General features: G+C 45.5%; 2 gene segments (V, D, J or C); one reads left to right on the forward strand and one right to left on the reverse strand.

The window, feature by feature from the left end:
• Nucleotides 1–671: 671 nt before the first annotated feature.
• Nucleotides 672–2,719, reverse strand: LOC121580032. The segment is given in 3 exon segments: nt 672–1,103; nt 2,191–2,289; nt 2,704–2,719. Coding segments are annotated over 3 exon segments (432 nt in total).
• A 9,101-nt stretch (nt 2,720–11,820) lies between these two features.
• On the forward strand, nt 11,821–12,393 carry LOC123481369. The segment is given in 2 exon segments: nt 11,821–11,930; nt 12,068–12,393. Coding segments are annotated over 2 exon segments (399 nt in total).
• The last annotated feature ends 10,203 nt before the right edge of the window (nt 12,394–22,596 follow it).

Consider the following 22,596-nt stretch of genomic DNA (forward strand, 5'->3'; position numbering starts at 1 on the left):
CACAGCCTATAACACACGTGAGAGTCCAAGATATCGGTTGACTGTTGATAGTTCTTATTTTATTACTGTAAAGTCTGTCAAGTCAAACACATATGACCCAGACTCAGTATCCTGATGAATGAAGACAGTCAACTACTACCATGGCAGAACCTCTTTTATTATATGGGTGGTCCTCTGTAGCTCAGCTGGTAGAGCACGGCGCTTGTAACGCCAAGGTAGTGGGTTCGATCCCCGGGACCACCCATACACAAAAAAAAAAAAAAATGTATGCACGCATGACTGTAAGTCGCTTTGGATAAAAGCGTCTGCTAAATGGCATATTATTATTATTATTATTATATCATAGTATATTGTGATAGTATTACTTACTGGTCAATTATGATGTTAGAGTGAGTTTTAGACTTGACAGTTTTTAAAGACACCATTAATCAGCCTTACTGAATACATATTTTTCCAGAATATTGCAAATATACACTATCTATGATCCAGTTTATTAATAAAAACAACAGAAATATGCATTCCAAAAAGAAATATTTATTTTAATCCATTATCACACAATCGAAGCATCAAAGCAAACATGATAGTGAATAAAAGCAGATCACATCAAATCTAAAACTAACACAATCTCAATCTACAGAATGGATTGACACATGAACTCAAGCCAAGCCCCTGTTAGTCTACACCAGAGTGATCACTATATTGAAGAGCGACTGATTTTAGAACAAAGCAAGTCAAAGCAGAGGAACCAGTATCCTCTCTCCACAGGGGGTGTGTGACTGAGGGGTCCTACCCAGAACAGTCAGCCCTCCTCAGTGTCTTGGTGACTGGAGTCTGGGATTTCTGCTGGGCTTCACAGGTCACCTCTCCTGCCTTGGTCCACTCCTGGGAAGTGAGAGTCAGTGTGCTGCTCCAGCTGTACAGGCCGTCCTTCTCCTGGACCCCGGGACTGGCCTCCTGCTTCTTGCTGGTCCCGTCCACTTTCCAGCTCATGGTCCAGTCTGAGGGGAAGCCCTTGTTGGCCAGACACGTCAGTGTGGCTGTTGTTGTACTGGACAGCTCCTCACTAGAGGGGGGCAGGACGGTGAGTGTGGGGGAACTGTTACCTGGAACAAACAGAACACATCAACTAAGTAACTACATCAAGTACAGTTACAGTAAGAGCTTATCTTCAGCAAAGGACAAATCAAAATAAAGTGAATTGGAAATGCCCTCTAAATATGAATGTACAAGTTAGATTGGCAAAAGATGTGGATAAATCACAAACTGTAATATGATAAAGCAGATTAATGAACCGAACAAGTTTTAAATAAGTAGAGTAACAAGTCATACAGCATCAGTTATACATGTCATACAGATATTATTTAGGAATGAATCTGATCACAATAGCCTTTTCATATTCATAGTCTTTGCAGAATTTGAGCATAAATTAGTTTGAATCACATATCAACCATGTTAGTTCATGAAGTCGGTTCCAAACATGACTGAGACCGTTTGTCTTAACACTAACAGTGAATGCTACCATGAACTCAATGAAACAATAATGACTACTATATCCAATACTATTAAATAGTCATCATACCAGAATTAAGAGTTATGGTCTCCAATCATACAAATCAGACATAAATAAACCTACAATTTAACATTTTGATTAAAAAAAAAAAGGTTTTTGAAAGAAGGCTCAGTCAAAAGTAATGAAAACATTTTGAAAATCTAAAATTGCAATAGTTTCATAGAGACAGAGTGTAAGAATAACATACTTAATAAATGTAATCAGAAAGAAATATCAAGAGAGTGTCACGATCGTCTGAAGGAGGAGACCAATGCGCAGCGTTGCGAGTGAACATGATGACTTTATTAACTTAAAGCAACCACGAAGAAAACAACAAATGACGATCCGTGAAGTTCTATACTGAATACTACTAACAGCAACAAAGAAACAATAACCCACAACACAAAGTGAACTCACACAGTATAAATATGGCTCCCAATCAGAGATAACGAGCCGACAGCTGACACTCGTTACCTCCGATTGGGAGTCATACGACTAATCAAGAACAATTAACCAAACATAGAAAATGCACAACCAGAAATCCCCAACATAGAAATACACCCAAACAATGAAACTAAACAACCCTGGCTCAAATATCAAGGTCCGTGGAGCCAGAGTGTCACAGAGAGCTTGTTACTTACTTCCAACATCTAGTCTGGTGCCGCTACCTAAAGTCAACCACAGTGATACAATCCCTATTACTGATCGTACAAAAACCTCTCTGTGTTGTGATGCTGCAGCTGTTACAGTGAAGATCACTCATACAGAATCATAATCAACACAAATACACGTTAACATCTTCCAGGTAGAACAAACACTTCATATAAGCTGTTTCTAGATAATAAAAATATGAATTGTATCTTAAATCCAGATATGAGTATTTTTTCCTTCTTCTGTGTATCAGGTGTTCTCCTAGTCTGTAGGTACAGTCCAACATTAGATCCAGTGTTGCTAGTATTCCTCCATATTGTCCATATGAAAGACAACAGCAGCAGCAGTACTGATAGTGATCCATGTTGTATAGTCCTTTATTAAAGATGTTGATCTCAGATTTAACAGTGGTTGTAAAGTCACAGAGGACAGACAACACTACCAGAGGAATCCTACCAGCTTTAGTTTAGAGAAGTGTTCACTAACTGATTAGAGGAACTTACATGAGAAACCAAGCATGAGTGAACAAACAGTTGCATAATGCATCTGCCCCACTGCTCTAAGAGTGTTTATATCCCTGTGAGTTTAACACTTCATGACTGAGAGCTGTCCTTCATGACAACAGAACCCACAACAACCATGACTTTTATCACCATCTTCATCTGGACACTTGCTTTCTGCTTTCAAGGTTACACTTTACTACTACTACTACTATTACTACTACTACAACAACAACAACTACTACTACTACTACTACAACTACTACTACTACTACTACTACTACTCCTACTGCTACCACTACTGCTACTACTATTACCACTACAACTACCCCTGACAGAGGGACTAGCTGGAGGAGAGAGGAGCGAGGCGGGTCAGCTACTACAACTCTAAATTAGGAGAGGAGAGGAGAGGAGAGGAGAGGCGAGAAGAGGAGAGGAGAGGAGAGGAGAGGTGTCAACTGTCAATGTGCAGCGGTAGGACGGAGTCAGGCGCAGGACACAGAACTGAGTAAACAACGTACTTTACTAGAAAAATAAACAACACTAATTTCCACGCAGGGAAAACACACCAGCTCACATAAGTCTTAGACACAAAACAAAGAACAAACATGCACAAAACCAAGTGGGAACCAGAGGTTTAAATAGGGAAATAATATAATGTAATGGGAACCAGGTGTGTACAATCAAGACAAAACAAATGGAAAAAGAAACGTAGATCGGTGGCAGCTAGAAAGCCTGTGACGACGACCGCCGAACGCCGCCCGAACAAGGAGAGGCACCAACTTCGGCGGAAGTCGTGACAGTACCCCCCCCCCCCTTGACGCGCGGCTCCAGCAGCGGGCCGACACCGGCCTCGGGGACGACCCGGAGGACGAGGCGCAAGACGATCCGGGTGGAGACGGTGAAATTCCTGCAGTAAGGAAGGGTCCAGGATATCTTCCACCGGCACCCAGCATCTCTCCTCCGGACCGTACCCCTCCCACTCCATGAGGTACTGAAGGCCCCTCTCCCGACGCCTTGAGTTCATGACGGCTCGTACAGTATATGCCGGGACCCCCTCGATGTCCAGAGGGGGCGGAGGAACCTCCCGCACCTCAGACTGCTGGAGCGGACATGCCACCACCGGCCTGAGGAGAGACACATGGAACGAGGTGTTAATACGGTAATCAGGGGGGAGCTGCAAGCTATAGCATACCTTGTTCAGTCTCCTCAGGACTTTAAATGGCCCCACAAACCACGGACCCAGTTTCCGGCAGGGCAGGCGAAGGGGAGAGGAGAGGAGAGAAGAGGAGAGGAGAGGAGAGGAGAGGAGAGGAGAGGAGAGGAGAGGAGAGGAGAGGAGAGGAGAGGAGAGGAGAGGAGAGGAGAGGAGAGGAGAGGATCAGCTACTACTACTACTATTACTACTACTACTACTACTACTACTACTACTACTACTACTACTACAACAAAAACAACAACAACAACTACTACTACAACAACAACTACTACTACTACTATTACTACTACTGCTACTAACACAACAACTACTACTACTACTACTAATACTACTACTACAACTACTGAGGAGAGGAGAGGAGAGGAGAGGAGAGGAGAGGAGAGAGGAGAAGAGGAGAAGAGAGGGGAGAAGAGGAGGGGAGGGGAGAGGAGAGAGGAGGGTCAGCCCTAAGGAAAGCAAAGGTAAAAATATGTGTTTTAAGATCTCTATTAAATATTTCCACAGTTTCTGCCCCCCTCAGGTTCTCTGGCAGGCTATTCCAGAGGCTGTGGGCATAATAACTAAAGGCTGCCTCTCCATGCCTCTTGGTCCTAGGCTTTGGGATAGTTAAAAGGCCAGTGCCAGAGGACCTGAGGGACCTACTGGGAACATAACTTAAAAGCAGTCTGACATGTATTGGGGTGCACAATCGTGGATTGATTTAAAAACCAATCTTAAAATTAATTATAAAACTCACAGGCAGCCAGTGCAGAGATCTTTAAAGCGCTGTAATGTGTACTCTACGTCTGGTCTTTGTCAGTACCCGTGCTGCAGCATTCTGTATGTTTTGCAGTTGACCAATGGCTTTCATGGGTAGACCAGACAGGAGAGCATCACAGCAGTCAAGCCTGCTTGTAATGAAAACATTGATGAGTCTCTCTGTATCAGCCTGAGAGAGAAACGGCTGCATCTTGGAAATGTTCCTCAGGTTGTAAAAAGCTATTTTGGTCACATTCCTAATGTGTGATTCGAAATTTTGTTCTGAATCTAAAATAACACCTAGGTTTTTTTACCTAGTGTTTTATCTTTATTGCCCGTGAATTAAAATGTTTGGCTAGATTCTCTCTCTGTGCTTTGGGTCCAACAATAAGTACCTCTGTCTTGTCTTGATTTAGCTGGAGGAAGTTATTTTTAAATAAATAAAAATTAACACACATTTTACCTTTATTTAACTAGGCAAGTCAGTTAAGAACAAATTCTTATTTACAATGACAGCCTACACAGGCCAAACCCAGACGACGATGGGCCAATTGTGCACTGCCCTATGGGACTCCCAATCACGGCCGGTTGTGATTCAGCCTGGAATCGAACCAGGGGATCTGTAGTGACGCCTCAAGCACAGAGATGCAGTGCCTTAGACCACTGCACCACTCGGGAGCCCAAGTTGTGAGCCATCCAAGTATTTAAATAACTAATACAGTCTAATAATTTATCCATGAAGTTGAAATCCTCTGGTGACACAGAAATGTAAAGTTGAGTATCGTCTGCGCAGCAGTGAAAATCAATGCTGTGCTTTCTGATAACGGTTCCATATGGTAACATATGTAAACTGAACAGTAACGGACCCAAAATAGAGCCTTGTAGAATGCCAACTGTGATTTGTATTTTCTTTTAACTATGTTCACCAAGGGTGTCAAAAAACTCTCGACCGGTTAATTAGGTCCTAAACCAATTTAGAATTGGACCGGAGAGGCCAACCCACCTCTCCAGTCTGTCCAGAAGGACATCATGGTCAACAGTACAATAGGGACTGATAGTACTGAAGTACTAGTATAATACAATAGGGACTGATGGTAATAAAGTACTAGTATAATACAATAGAGTATAATACTAGCAAACTCCTTATTTACTATGCTAAAACACTTCAGTCTGGGACTCCATCTAGATTCAGTGGCAGTGGATCTGGGAGTGACTTCACTCTGACCATCAGTGGAGTCCAGGCTGAAGATGCAGGAGATTACTACTGTCAGAGTTTACACTACCCCAACAGTGTCTGGGTGTTCACACAGTGATACAGAGTCGTACATAAACCTCCCTCAGTCAGACTGCACAGTGACTGTACTGCTACAGCTGGGACCTACTGCAGGTGCTGAGGGGAGGATATGATCCAGTACAATGACACATCAACTAATCTGAATATAGATGATGTGCAATGATCAAAACCCCTAAAGATGAACTGTGTTTTGAATAGCTATAATTTAATCAACATGATTCCAACACATACAATATACCACTTAAACATTACCCATACATCCTCCCTCACACCACTGTGGTAGTTCCAGAGAGCAGCAGGTGAAGCAGGATACTGGAGACGTATGATCTGTGGAGATCTCCCCTGTAGAGCACAGCCAATAGGCAGCATCACATATTCAACACATAGACTGCAGTTACTAACCCTGACCACTGGAGGGAGACAGAAAGCAGATACTATCTGCTCTAATAAAACAGTAATAACGTTATGCTCCACTTGTAGATGTCTAAAGTCATTATATCAGTCCCCATTCAGCACTAATATCAGAAACCATATCAGTGATTACATAGATATCATGTTTCTACATCACATCAGTCTCTGTCCAGGAAGACTACTTACATGTAGGACACTTTACTGAATAATGGTGGATGGGGAGAAGACCAGAAGATTATTTGCATAGTGATGATGCTCTGCATAGACAGCACATGCTTCAGTGGTCTGAGAGTGTTTATAGCCCTGTGAGTTTAACACTTCATGACTGAGAGCTGTCCTTCATGACAACAGAACCCACAACAACCACAGAGGACCGTGGTCCTCTGTAGCTCAGCTGGTAGAGCACGGCGCTTGTAACGCTAAGGTAGTGGGTTCGATCCCCGGGACCACCCATACACAAAAAATGTATGCACGCATGACTGTAAGTCGCTTTGGATAAAAGCGTCTGCTAAATGGCATATTATTATTATTATGACCTTTATCACCATGTTCATCTGGATATTTGCCCTCTGTCTCCAAGGTAATATATTTTACAGAAAATTACCCGGACAATTGCAATATTAGGCTATATAACCTCATTACAGTTTAATTTCATATGCTATATGGAAAAATGTATTAACAATTGAATGCTATTTCTACATGACATCTCTGTTTCAGAATCCAGAGGCCACTGTAACTCAGACCCCTGCAGTGAAAGCTGTTCTCCCAGGACAGACAGTATCTCTGAACTGTAAAACCAGCAGTGATGTCTATAACAATAACTTTCTAGCCTGGTATCAACAGAAACCTGGAGGAGCTCCTAAACTCCTTATTTACTATGCTACAACCCTTCAGTCTGGGACTCCATCTAGATTCAGTGGTAGTGGAACTCATAGTGACTTCACTCTGACCATCAGTGGAGTCCAGGCTGAAGATGCAGGAGATTACTACTGTCAGAGTAGACACTACATCAATAGTAAAGATGTGTTCACACAGTGATACAGAGCCGTACAAAAACCTCCCTCAGTCAGACTGCACAGTGACTGTACTGCTACAGCTGGGACCTACTGCAGGTGCTGAGGGGGAAGAGACAGTGACATGGAACACTAGATGAGGTCAACTGTGACATGTGACAATATGGTTAGAAAGCAATCATTCAGTTCACATGACCATCATCATCATCATTAACATCATCATCATCGTTATAACTTGTTATATTTGTCATGGCCTTTAAGTGTATGTAACATTTATTTGATGTTTTGAAACCCATTTTCTGTCAATATGTAAAGCAAGATCTACAGATGTAAAACAAAAGGTATTCTGACCACAACATTACTTCAACGTTACAATCACTTCAGCCCCCCCAAAACAAGTTCCAAAATGGTCCTTAACCAAACGTGTGATTTAAATTGTGATCTTCTAGCATTATATTAACTGTTTTCATGAGCAGGTTACTGACTGTTATATCTGTGAATTAGACATGATGCTGGGTTCAAACATGAGACACATGTACACTACATACACTATCTACGTAAAGTATAATATCCATTTTATCTGTCATTAATTACATGGTAGCATATCTGTTATGAGTCCCTCCCTGAATCCACCTTAGAGGTTAAAACCAGTCCACTCCCTCACATCTGGCCCAGTCCAGGGTATTTCAGGGAGTGAAACTGTTCAACTACTAGACTGGTATCTGTGGGAGTGAAACTGAGATTTACATAGACAGGGCTGGGTGGTTCTGCTTGTCCCAGAATAGATCAGTACTGTCACCAGATGTTCACTCTGTCCCCAGGGTGTTGGAGGTAGAGAAGACTGTCACTACACTATATAACAGCGTTTTCCTAACTCGGTCCTCGGGACCCCAAGGGGTGCACGTTTTGGTTTTTGCTCTAGCACTACACACCTGATTCAAATAATCAACTAATCATCAAGTTATGATAATTTGAATCAGCTGTGTAGTGTTAGGACAAAAAACTAAATGTGCACCCCTTGAAGACCGAGTATGGGAAACGCTGCTAAATCTTGAAGTAGTGCCACTTGTAATATTTGTATTTTTTTTATATTTTTTTTTAGCTTCAAATCAAAGCCTATAACACACGTGAGAGTCCAAGATATCGGTTGACTGTTTGATAGTTCTTCTTTTATTACTGTAAAGTCTGTCAAGTCAAACAGGTCTGACACAGACTCAGTATCCTGATGAATGAAGACAGTCAACTACTACCATGGCAGAACCTCTTCTATTATATCATAATATATTGTGATAGTATTAAATACTGGTCCATTATGATGTTAGAGTGAGTTTTAGACTTGACAGTTTTTAAAGACACCATTAATCAGCCTTACTGAATACATATTTTTCCAGAATATTACAAATATACAGTTTCTATGATACTGTTTATTAATAGAAACAACAAAAATATGCATTTCAAAAAGAAATCTTTATTTTAATCCATTATCACACAATCGAAGCATCAAAGCAAACATGATAGTGAATAAAAGCAGATCACATCAAATCTAAAACTAACACAATCTCAATCTACAGAATGGATTGACACATGAATTCAAGCCAAGCCCCCTGTTAGTCTACACCAGGGTGATCTCTAAATCAGAGAATTACTGATTTTAGAACAAAGCTAGTCAAAGCAGAGGAACCAGCATTCTCTCTCCACAGGGGTGTGTGACTGAGGGGTCCTACCCAGAACAGTCAGCCCTCCTCAGGGTCTTGGTGACTGGAGTCTGGGATTTCTGCTGGAATTCACAGGTCACCTCTCCTGCCTTGGTCCACTCCTGGGCAGTGAGAGTCAGGATGCTGCTCCAGCTGTACAGGCCGTCCTTCTCCAGGACCCCGGGACTGGCCTCCTGCTTCTTGCTGGTCCCGTCCACTTTCCAGCTCATGGTCCAGTCTGAGGGGAAGCCCTTGTTGGCCAGACACGTCAGCGTGGCTGTTGACTTACTGGACTATGTCTTCAAGAGAGCGAGAGTTGCACCCCTTCTCAAAAAACCTACACTCGATCCCTCCGATGTCAACAACTACAGACCAGTATCCCTTCTTTATTTTCTCTCCAAAACTGTTGAGCGTGCCGTCTTTAGCCAACTCTCTTACTATCTCTCTCAGAATGACCTTCTTGATCCAAACCAGTCAGGTTTCAAGACTGGTCATTCAACTGAGACTGCTCTTCTCTGTGTCACGGAGGCTCTCCGCACTGCTAAAGCTAACTCTCTCTCCTCTGCTCTTGTCCTTCTAGACCTGTCTGCTGCCTTTGATACTGTTAACCATCAGATCCTCCTCTCCACCCTCTCCGAGTTGGGTATCTCTGGCGATGGCTCACTCTTGGATTGCGTCCTACCTGACAGGTCGCTCCTACCAAGTGGCGTGGCGAGAATCTGTCTCCGCACCACGTGCTCTCACCACTGGTGTCCCCCAGGGCTCAGTTCTAGGCCCTCTCCTATTCTCGCTAATCACCAAGTCACTTGGCTCTGTCATGTCCTCACATGGCCTCTCCTATCATTGCTACGCAGACGACACACAACTCATCTTCTCCTTTCCCCCTTCTGATAACCAGGTGGCGAATCGCATCTCTGCATGTCTGGCAGACATATCAGTGTGGATGACGGATCACCACCTCAAGCTGAACCTCGGCAAGACTGAGCTGCTCTTCCTCCCGGGGAAGGACTGCCCGTTCCATGATCTCACCATCACGGTTGACAACTCCGTTGTGTCCTCCTCCCAGAGTGCAAAGAGCCTTGGCAACACCCTGTCATTCTCCACTAACATCAAGGCGGTGAGCCGATCCTGTAGGTTCATGCTCTACAACATTCGGAGAGTACGACCCTGCCTTACACAGGAAGCGGCACAGGTCCTAATCCAGGCACTTGTCATCTCCCGTCTGGATTAATGCAACTCGCTGTTGGCTGGGCTCCCTGCCTGTGCCATTAAACCCCTACAACTCATCCAGAATGCCGCAGCCCGTCTGGTGTTCAACCTTCCCAAGTTCTCTCACGTCACCCTGCTCCTCCGCGCACTCCACTGGCTTCCAGTTGAAGCTCGCATCTGTTACAAGACCATGGTGCTTGCCTACGGAGCTGTGAGGGGAACGGCACCTCCGTACCTTCAGGCTCTGATCAGTCCCTACACCCAAACGAGGGCATTGCGTTCATCCACCTCTGGCCTGCTGGCCCCCCTACCTCTGCGGAAGCACAGTTCCCGCTCAGCCCAGTCAAAACTGTTCGCTGCTCTGGCACCCCAATGGTGGAACAAGCTCCCTCACGACGCCAGGACAGCGGAGTCACTCACCACCTTCCGGAGACACTTGAAACCCCACCTCTTTAAGGAATACCTGGGATAGGATAAAGTAATCCTTCTACCCCCCCTTACCCCACCCCAAAGAAATAAAAAAAAACATATTGTAAAGTGGTTATCCCACTGGCTATAAGGTGAATGCACCAATTTGTAAGTCACTCTAGATAAGAGCATCTGCTAAATGACGTAAATGTAAATAAAAATGAGTCCAGGCTGAAGATGCAGGAGATTACTACTGTCAGAGTTTACACTACCCCAACAGTGTCTGGGTGTTCACACAGTGATACAGAGTTGTACAAAACCTCCCTCAGTCAGACTGCACAGTGACTGTACTGCTACAGCTGGCACCTACTGCAGGTGCTGAGGGGAGGAGATGATCCAGTACAATGACACAGTGTGAAGTAGAGCTGAACAACAATAGAGTCAAACTAGAGCTATGTCTAGAAGACCTTAGATCATAACTGATCACTAAATGTTTCTCCTGACCATTAACTACATGTTGACTCTGTTGAGTAACTCACAGAAAACCATCAACTAAACTGAATAGAGATGATGTGCAATGATCAAACCCCTAAAGATGACCTGTGTTTTGAATAGCTAGAATTTAATCCACTTGATTCAAACACATACAAGGAAGCCCTTAAACATTACCCATACATCCTCTTTCACACCACTGTGGTAGTTCCAGAGAGCAGCAGGTGAAGCAGGAGACTGGAGACGTATGATCTGTGGAGATCTCCCCTGTAGAGCACAGCCAATCAGCAGCATCACATATTCAACACATAGACTGCAGTTACTAACCCTGAACACTGGAGGAAGACAGAAAGCAGATACTATCTGCTCTAATAACACAGTAATAACAATATGCTCCACTTGTAGATGTCTAAAGTCATTATATCAGTCCCCATTCAGCACTTATATCAGAAACCATTTCAGTGATTACATAGCTATCATGTTTCTACATCAAATCAGTCTGACGGTCCAGGAAGATTACTTAAATGTAGGACACTTTACTGAAGAATGGTGGATGGGGAGAAGACCAGAAGATTATTTGCATAGTGATGATGCTCTGCATAGACAGCACATGCTTCAGTGGTCTGAGAGTGTTTATAGCCCTGTGAGTTTAACACTTCATGACTGAGAGCTGTCCTTCATGACAACAGAACCCACAACAACCATGACTTTTATCACCATCTTCATCTGGATATTTGCCCTCTGTCTCCAAGGTAATATATTTTACAGAAAATTACCCGGACAATTGTAATATTACGCTATATAACCTCATTACAGTTTAATTTCATATGCTACATGGAAAAATGTATTAACAATTGAATGCTACTTCTACATGCCATCTCTGTTTCAGAATCCAGAGGCCAGGTCACTGTAACTCAGACCCCTGCAGTGAAAGCTGTTCTCCCAGGACAGACAGTCTCTCTGAACTGTAAAACCAGCAGTGATGTCTATAACAATAACTTTCTAGCCTGGTATCAACAGAAACCTGGAGGAGCTCCTAAACTCCTTATATACTATGCTACAACACTTCAGTCTGGGACTCCATCTAGATTCAGTGGTAGTGGAACTCATAGTGACTTCACTCTGACCATCAGTGGAGTCCAGGCTGAAGATGCAGGAGATTACTACTGTCAGAGTGAACACAACCTCAACAGTGTCTGGGTGTTCACACAGTGATACAGAGCCATACAAAAACCTCCCTCAGTCAGACTGCACAGTGACTGTACTGCTACAGCTGGGACCTACTGCAGGTGCTGAGGGGGAAGAGACAGTGACATGGAACACTAGATGAGGTCAACTGTGACATGTGACAATATGGTTAGAAAGCAATCGTTCAGTTCACATGACCATCATCATCATCATTAACATCATCATCATGGTTTTAACTTGTTATATTTGTCATGGCCTTTAAGTGTGTATAACATTTATTTGAAGTTTTGAAACACATTACCTGTCAATATGTAAAGCAAGATCTACAGATGTAAAACAAAAGGTGTTCTGACCTCAACATTACTTCAAAGTTACAATCACTTCTGCCCCCCAAAACAAGTCCCAAAATGGACCTCAACGAAATGTCTGATTTAAATTGTGATCTTCTACCGTTATATTAACTGTTTTCATGAGCAGGTTACTGACTGTTAGATCTGTGAATGAGACATGATGCTGGATTCAAACATGAGACACATGTACACTACATACACTATCTATGTAAAGTATAATATCCATTTTATCTGTAATTAATTACATGGTAGCATATCTGTTATGAGTCCCTCCCTGAATCCACCATAGAGGTTAAGACCAGTCCACTCCCTCACATCTGGCCCAGACCAGGATATTACAGGCAGTGAAACTGTTCAACTACTAGACTGGTATCTGTGGGAGTGAAACTGAGATTTGCATAGACAGGGCTGGGTGGTTCTGCTTGTCCCAGAATAGAGCAGCACTGTCACCAGATGTTCACTCTGTTCCCAGGGGGTTGGAGGTAGAGAAGACTGTCACTACACTATATATCAGCGTTTCCCAAACTCGGTCCTCGGGACCCCAAGGGGTGCACGTTTTGGTTTTTGCCCTAGGTTTACACAGCTGATAAAAAATTATAAGCTAATCATTCGAGCTTTGATAATTTGAATCAGCTGTGTAGTGTTAGGGTAAAAAACTAAATGTGCACCCCTTGGGGTCCCGAGGACCGAGTTTGGGAAACACTGCTACATATTGAAGTAGTACCACTTGTAATATTTGTAATTTAAAAATATATATATTTAGCGTCGAATCACAGCCTATAACACACGTGAGAGTCCAAGATATCGGTTGACTGTTTGATAGTTCTTCTTTTATTACTGTAAAGTCTGTCAAGTCAAACATGTCTGACACAGACTCAGTATCCTTATGAATGAAGACAGTCAACTACTACCATGGCATTAACTCTTCTATTATATCATAGTATATTGTGATAGTATTAAATATTGGTCAATTATGATGTTAGAGTGAGTTTTAGACTTGACAGTTTTTAAAGACACCATTAATCAGCCTTACTGAATACATATTTTTCCAGAATATTGCAAATATACAGTATCTATGATCCAGTTTATTAATAAAAACAACAAAAATATGCATTCCAAAAAGAAATCTTTATTTAAATCCATTATCACAAAATCGAAGCATCAAAGCAAACATGATAGTGAATAAAAGCAGATCACATTAAATCTAAAACTAACAAAATCTCAATCTACAGAATGGATTGACACATGATCACTAAATCAGAGAACGACTGATTTTAGAAAAAAGCAAGTCAAAGCAGAGGAACCAGCATCTTCTCTCCACAGAGGTGTGACTGAGGGGTCCTACGCAGAACAGTCAGCCCTCCTCAGGGTCTTTGTGACTGGAGTCTGGGATTTCTGCTGGGCTTCACAGAATTGGATCTTAGGAGCGCATATAACTTGGTGCGCATTAGAGAGGGCGATGAATGGAAGACAGCATTTAGCACGTCCTCCGGTCATTACGAGTACCTCGTCATGCCATATGGGTTAATGAATGCTCCCTCAGTCTTCCAATCCTTTGTAGATGAGATTTTCCGGGACATGCAGGGGCAGGGAGTAGTCGTGTACATAGACGATATTCTGGTGTACAGTTCTACCCGAGCTGAGCATGTATTCCTGGTGCGCCGAGTGTTGAGGAGGCTGTTGGAGCATGACCTATATGTCAAGGCAGAGAAATGTCTGTTCTTTCAGAAGTCGGTCTCCTTTTTGGGTTATCAATTGTCTGCGTCAGGGGTGAAGATGGAGGTTGACCGGGTGTCAGCTGTGCGTAATTGGCAAACCCCAACCACTGTGAAAGAGGTGCAACAGTTCTTGGGTTTTGCGAATTATTACCGGAGGTTTATCCGGGGTTTTGGACAGGTGGCAGCTCCCATTACGTCTCTGTTGAAGGGGGGTCCGGTGCGCTTGCAGTGGTCAGCTGAGGCGGACAGGGCTTTTGGGAGACTGAAGGACCTGTTTACCTCAGCGCCGGTGTTGGCGCATCCGGATCCAGCTTTGCCTTTCCAGGTAGAGGTAGACGCGTCCGTGGCTGGTATTGGGGCCGTTCTCTCCCAACGGTCTGGCACACCACCTAAACTCCGCCCCTGTGCTTTTTATTCTAAGAAGCTCAGTCCGGCGGAGCGGAATTATGACGTAGGGGACAGGGAGCTGTTAGCCGTGGTACAGGCCCTAAAGGTGTGGAGGCATTGGCTTGAGGGGGGCTCAACACCCTTTCCTCATTCTAACTGACCACCGTAACCTGGAATACATCCGGGCAGCTAGGAGACTGAATCCTCGCCAGGCCCGCTGGACTATGTTTCTAGCCCGGTTTGTGTTTAAAATCACTTACATCCCTGGGTCCCAGAACGGGAAGGCAGATGCCCTGTCTCGGCGATATGACATGGAGGAGTGGTCCGTTGAGCCCACTCCCATAATACCGAAGTCGTGTCTGGTTGCACCGGTGGTATGGGAGGTCGATGCCGAGATCGAGCGGGCGTTACGCACCGACCCAAGTCCTCCCCAGTGTCCTGTGGGTCGGACGTACGTTCCGCTCGAGGTACGCGATCGCCTCATTTATTGGGCTCATACGTCCCCCTCCTCTGGACATCCAGGTATCGGCCGGACAGTTCACTGCCTTAGCACTAAGTACTGGTGGCCAACGTTAGCCAGGGATGTGAGGATTTATGTCTCCTCCTGTTCGGTGTGTGCCCAGTGTAAGGCGCCCAGACATTTGCCCAGGGGTAAGCTACAACCCCTGCCCGTTCCACAACGACCCTGGTCCCACCTCTCGGTGGATTTTGTTACAGACCTTCCCCTCTCACAGGGGAATACTACCATCCTGGTCGTTGTGGATCGGTTCTCGAAGGCCTGTCGTCTCCTACCCATGCCGGGTCTACCTACTGCCCTACAGACCGCTGAGGCTCTGTTTACCCATGTCTACCGGCATTACGGGGTACCCGAGGATATAGTGTCTGATCGAGGCCCCCAGTTCACCTCCAGAGTGTGGAGAGCGTTTATGGAACGGTTGGGGGTTTCGGTGAGCCTTACCTCAGGTTACCACCCGGAGAGTAATGGGCAGGTTGAACGTGTCAACCAGGATGTGGGGAGGTTTCTGAGGTCTTATTGCCAGGGCCGGCCGGAGGAGTGGGCGAGATACGTTCCGTGGGCCGAGATGGCGCAGAACTCTCTCCGCCACTCCTCCACCCAACTAACCCCTTTCCAGTGTGTGTTAGGGTACCAGCCGGTTCTGGCACCTTGGCACGAGAGCCAGATCGAGGCCCCTGCGGTGGATGAGTGGGTGCGGCGCTCGGAGGAGACGTGGAACGCTGCCCACGTTCATCTGCAGCGGGCCATCCGTCGGCATAAGACGAGCGCCGATCTCCACCGCAGTGAGGGCCTGTGTACGCACCTGGAGATCGAGTCTGGCTCTCGACCAGAAACCTGCCCCTCCGCCTGCCCTGCCGGGAAGCTGGGTCGGCGGTTTGTGGGGCCATTTAAAGTCCTGAGGAGGTTGAACGAGGTGTGTTACAGGTTAGAACTGCCTATTGATTACAGGAATATTAACCCCTCGTTTCATGTGTCTCTCCTCAGGCCGGTGGTAGCTGGTCCACTCCAGGATTATGAGATAGAGGAGATTCCTCCGCCCCCGTTGGACATCGAGGGGGCTCCGGCGTACACTGTGAGGTCCATCCTTGATTCGAGACGCCGGATGGGGGGTCTCCAATATCTCGTGGAGTGGGAGGGGTACGGCCCGGAGGAGCGGTGCTGGGTGCCGAGGAGGGACATATTAGACCTGTCACTGCTGACCGAGTTCCATCGGGGTCATCCTACGCGCCCTGCTCCGCGTCGTCCTGGTCGTCCCTGAGGCCGGGATCGGCGCACGGCTGGGACCGCGCGTCAAGGGGGGGGTACTGTCACGGTTTCGGCCGAGGCTGCTCCTTCTCCTTGTTCGGGCAGGCTTCGGCGGTCGTCGTCCCCAGAGTACTAGCTACCACCGTTCGATGTTTCATGTTTGTTTGGTTTTGTCTAGTTGTACACCTGTCCCTTGTTAGTGTTTGATTTTGTTTCCTATTTAGTTATCGTGTGTTGGGTCAGGTGTTATGTGTGATTATTTTTGTCAGCTGTTGCCTTCGAGGAGTTTCCTCTCTCGTTAGTTTGTATTTTCGAGAGTTCGCACTGTGTGCGCTTTTTCTTGTTTTTGCGCACTGTGTGTTGTGCGTAATTGTTCGTGCCGCCCGGTTGGGTTGGCGACTCATTCCTGTTTTGGAGTAAACAAAGTCTGTTGAAGAACACCCTTGTTCCTGCACTTGATTCACTGCACCACATCCACACGCAGCACTCTGACAACAGCAATAATGACTACTATATCCAATGCTATTAAATAGTGATCCTACCAAAATTAAGAGTTATATTCTGCAATCATACAAATCAGACAAAAATAAACCTACAATTTAACATTTCGATTCAATAACATTTTATTAGAACGAAGGGTCAGTCAAAAGCAATTAAAACATTTTGAAAATCTAAAATCGCAATATTTTCATAGACAGAGTGTAAGAATAACATACTTAATAAGTGTAATCAGAAAGAAATATCAAGTGAGCTTGTTACTTACTTCCAACATCTAGTCTGGTGCCGCTACCAAAAGTGTCCCACAGTGATACAATCCCTATTACTGCTCGTACAAAAACCTCTCTGTGTTGTGATGCTGCAGCTGTTACAGTGAAGATCACTCATACAGAATCATAATCAACACAAATACACTTTAACATCTTCCAGGTAGAACAAACACTTTATATAAGCTGTTTCTAGATAATACAAATATGATTTGTATCTTAAAACCAGATATTAGTATTTTTTCCTTCCTCTGTGTATCAGATGTTCTCCTAGTCTGTAGGTACAGTCCAGCATTAGATCCAGTGTTGCTAGTATTCCTCCATATTGTCCATATGAAAGACAACAGCAGCAGCTGTACTGATAGTGATCCATGTTGTATATTCCTTTATTAAAGATGTTGATCTCAGATTTAACAGTTGTGGTGAAGTCACAGACAGACAACACTACCAGAGTAATCCTACCAGCTTTAGTTTAGAGAAGTGTTCACTAACTGATTAGAGGAACTTACATAAGAGACCAAGCATGAGTGAACAGACAGTTAATTATGTCTGATCATCATCAGAATAAAAATAAATGGTGGTGTGACATAAAAGTTGCCATACATAAGTTATTTGAGTAAAAGTTGCTGTTTGATGTCAGAGCGTTGGCCTAGTTACCAAAAGGCTGCTAGTTCAAATCCCCAGGACGACACGGCGAAACATCTGTCGATGTGCCCTTTAGCAAGGCACTTAACCCTAATTGCTCCAGGGTCGCCGTTTATAATGGCAGATGCTGGCCGTGACCCCACTCTCTGAGGATGTCTCAGTGGGAGTTGGGATATCCCCCCCAAAAAACATATCCAATCCCCATATAATACACATGTGTGAAATAGGACAAATATAAGCACCCACCTAATTACTATTATTAGAAAAGCAAACGTATGCAAGATAATTATATTCTTATGATGGGAGCCTACTTGGAAACTGAAATAGATTTGAAACACTCATTTGCATAATGCATCTGCTCTAAGAGTGTTTATAGCGCTGTGAGTTTAACACTTGATGACTGAGAGCTGTCCTTCATGACAACAGAACCCACAACAACCATGACTTTTATCACCATCTGGACACTTGCTTTCAAGGTGGTACTACCTCCTCCTCCTCCTCCTCCTCCTCCTCCTCCTGACAGGGAGACTAGCTGGAGGAGAGAGGCGGTCAGCTACCACAACTCTATAGTAGGAGAGGAGAGGGAGAAGAGGAGTGGAGAGGGTCATCAACTACTACTATACTACTACTACTACTACAACAACAAAAACAACAACAACTACTACTACTACTACTACTACTACTACTACTACTACTACTACTACTACTACTACTACTACTACTACTACTACTACTACTACTACAACAACTACTACAACTACTACTACTATTACTACTATTACTACTACAACTACTACAACTACTGAGGAGAGGAGGAGAGGAGAAGAGAGGGGAGAAGAAGAGAGGAGAGGGTCAGCTACTACTATTACTACTACTACTACTACTACAAAAACAACAACAACTACTACTACTACTACTACTACAACAATAACAACTACTACTAGATATGTTTTAAGATCTCTTTTAAATATTTCCACATTTTCGGCCCCCTCGGGTTCTCTGGCAGGCTATACCTGAGGCTGGGGGCATAATAACTAAAGGCTGCCTCTCAATGTCTCTTCGTCCTAGGCTTTGGGATAGTTAAAAGGCAACTGCCAGAGGACCTGAGGGACCTACTGGGAACATAACTTAAAAGCATGTCTGACATGTATTGGGGTGCACAATCGTGGATTGATTTAAAAAACAATCTTAAAATTAAATCTAAAACTCACAGGCAGCCAGTGCAGAGATCTTTAAAGCGCTGTAATGTGTACTCTACGTCTGGTCTTGATCAGTACCCGTGCTGCAGCATTCTGTATGTTTTGCAGTTGACCAATGGCTTTCATGGGTAGACCAGACAGGAGAGCATCACAGCAGTCAAGCCTGCTTGTATTGAAAGCATTGATGAGTCTCTCTGTATCAGTCTGAGAGCGAAACGGCCGCATCTTGGCAATGTTCCTCAGGTGGTAAAAAGCTATTTTGGTCACATTCCTAATGTGTGATACGAAATTTTATTCAGAATCTAAAATAACACCTAGGTTTTTTTACCTGGTGTTTTATCTTTATTGCCCTTTAATTAAAATGTGTGACTAGATTCTCTCTCTGTTATTTGGCTCCAACAATAAGTCCCTCCGTGTCACGCCCTGACATAGAGTTTGTTAGTTGGTTTGGTCAGGGTGTGAGTATCTATGTAATGTGTAATTCTATGTGGAGATCTAGTATGTTTAGATCTATATTGGCCGGGTGTGGTTCCCAATCAGAGGCAGCTGTCGATCATTGTCTCTGATTGGGGATCATACTTAGGTAGCCTGGTTGCCTACCTTAGTTGTGGGATCTTGACTCGTGTTTGGCTTGTTGTGTGTAGCCACTGTTGAGCTTCGCGTTACGTTGCTTTGTTGTTTTGTCTAGTGTTTATTCGTTCTAATAAACATGTACGCATACCACGCTGCACCTTGGTCTGACCCATCTCTCAATGAACGTAACAGAAGATCCCACCAAACAAGGACCAAGCAGCGTGCCCAGGAGAAGCAGAAATCATGGACTTGGGAGGAGATATTAAATGGTAAGGTTTCATGGACATGGGAAGAGATCCATGCTGGGATGGATCGCCTTCCTTGGGAGCAGACAGAGGCAGCAAGGGAGGAGAAACGGCAACTTAAAAAGACTTGTTCACGAAGAAAGCCTGAGAAGCAGCCCCAATAAATGTTTGGGGGGGGGCACACGGGGTGGACGACGAGGTAGCAGGAGGCCGTGAAAGTGCTGACTGTAGAGGAGGAGGCCGCTATTTTAGAGGTCCTCCAAGACCTGCGGATCTGCAGTTTAAGAGAGGAGGCCACCACATTACGGGCGCTGATAGTGAGAATAGAGCAGGAGAGCTCCCTTCAAGAGGAGGCGCTGCAGGAGGCCCGTAGGGAGAAGGAAGTAGTGGATGCACGGAGAGAGGAGCTGGTCAGGCAAAAAAAGGAGTGTGTGTTCATTGAGGAACCAAGGTATGCGGAGATACACACTGTGTCACCAGTGTGCATTCACAGCCCAATGCGTCCTGTGCCAGTGCCCCGCACGTGTCGTGCGAATGTGGGCATCCAGCCAGGACGGGTTGTGCCAGCTGTACACTCCAGACCTCCAGTACGCCTCCACGGTCCAGTATATCCTGCTCCGTTCTAAGCAATGTGTCACCAGTGCACCTCCCCAGCCTGGTACGCCCCGTACCTGCTCCCCGCACCAAACCAGTGGTGCGCGTACCCAGTCCAGTACGACCCGTACCTGCTCCCTGCACCAAACCAGTGGTGCGTGTATCCAGTCCGGCACGGCCCGTGCCTGCTCCTTGCACCAGACCAGTGGTGCGTGTTCCCAGTCCGGCACAGCCCGTACCTGCTCCCTGCACCAAACCAGTGGTGCGTGTATCCAGTCCGGCACAGCCCGTGCCTGCTCCTCGCACCAAACCAGTGGTGCGTGTCGCAAGCCCGGTACGCCCCATGCCTGCTCCTCGCACCAGACCAGTGGTGCGTGTTCCCAGTCCGGCACAGCCTGTGCCTGCTCCTCGCACCAAACCAGTGGTGCGCGTCTCCAGTCCAGCACGGCCCGTGCCTGCTCCTCGCACCAGACCAGTGGTGCGTGTTCCCAGCCCGGTGCGGCCCATGCCTGTTCCTCGCACCAGACCAGTGGTGCGTGTCCGCAGCCCGGTAAGCTTCTCCACTCCAGTGCCAGAGCAGTCCGCTCCACCGGGGCCCAGTCCAGCTCTGATCAGCTGCTCCAGTCCAGTGCCAGAGCAGTCCGCTCCACCGGGGTACAGTTCAGCTCCGGTCAGCGGATCCACTCCGGAGCCAGAGCAGTCCGCTCCACCGGTGCCTAGTCCAGCTCCGGTCAGCGGCTCCACTCCGGAGCCAGAGCAGTCCGCTCCACCGGGGTCCAGTTCAGCTCCGGTCAGCGGCTCCACTCCAGGCCCAGACGTCAGCCCCTCTCCAGGTTCGGGGCCTCCCACACCAGGGTCCAGACAGGGCTTGGTGCATCGTGGGAGGAAGGAGAGGGGAAGGATCGCGCCGAGGTCCAGACCAGACCAGACCAGGGGTGCAACGGGGAGGCAAAGAGGGAGAGGTCATCACGCCCGGAGCCGGAGCCGCCTCCGAGGCTGAATGCCCACCCGGACCCTCCCCTAATGAGTCAGGTTGGTGCAGCCGGAGTATGCACCTTTGGGGGGGGAGGTACTGTCAAGCCCTGACATAGAGTTCGCTAGTTGGTTTGGTCAGGGTGTGAGTATCTATGTAATGTGTCATTCTATGTGGAGATCTAGTATGTTTAGATCTATATTGGCCGGGTGTGGTTCCCAATCAGAGGCAGCTGTCGATTGTTGTCTCTGATTGGGGATCATACTTAGGTAGCCTGGTTGCCTACCTTAGTTGTGGGATCTTGACTCGTGTTTGGCTTGTCGTGTGTAGCCACTGTTCAGCTTCACGTTACGTTGCTTTTGTTGTTTTGTCTAGTGTTTATTCGTTCTAATAAACATGTACGCATACCACGCTGCACCTTGGTCTGACCCGTCTCTCAACGAACGTGACACTCCGTCTTGTCTTGATTTAGCTGGAGGAAGTTGTGAGCCATCCAAGTATTTAAATAACTAATACAGTCTAATACATTATCCATGGAGTTGAAATCCTCTGGTGCCACAGAAATGTAAAGTTGTGCATCGCTGCGCAGCAGTGAAAATCAATGTGGTGCTTCCTGATAACGGTTCCATATGGTAACATATGTAAACTGAACAGTACTGAAACCAAAATCGAACCTTGTAGAATGCCACCTGTGATTTGTATTTTCTCTTAATTATGGTCACCAAGGGTGTCTAAAAACTCTCGACAGGTTAAATAGGTCCTCAACCAATTCAGAACTGGACCGGAGAGGCCAACCCACCTCTCCAGTCTGTCCAGAAGGACATCATGGTCAACAGTACAATAGGGACTGATAGTACTGAAGTACTAGTGTAATACAATAGGGACTGATAGTACTGAAGTACTAGTATAATACAATAGGGACTGATAGTATTGAAGTACTAGTCAAATACAATAGGGACTGATGGTAATAAAGCACTAGTATTATACAATAGAGTATAATACTAGTAAACACCTTATTTA

Source organism: Coregonus clupeaformis, chromosome 19 (genome assembly GCF_020615455.1).
Source record: "Coregonus clupeaformis isolate EN_2021a chromosome 19, ASM2061545v1, whole genome shotgun sequence".
Classification (NCBI taxonomy): Eukaryota; Metazoa; Chordata; class Actinopteri; order Salmoniformes; family Salmonidae; genus Coregonus; species Coregonus clupeaformis.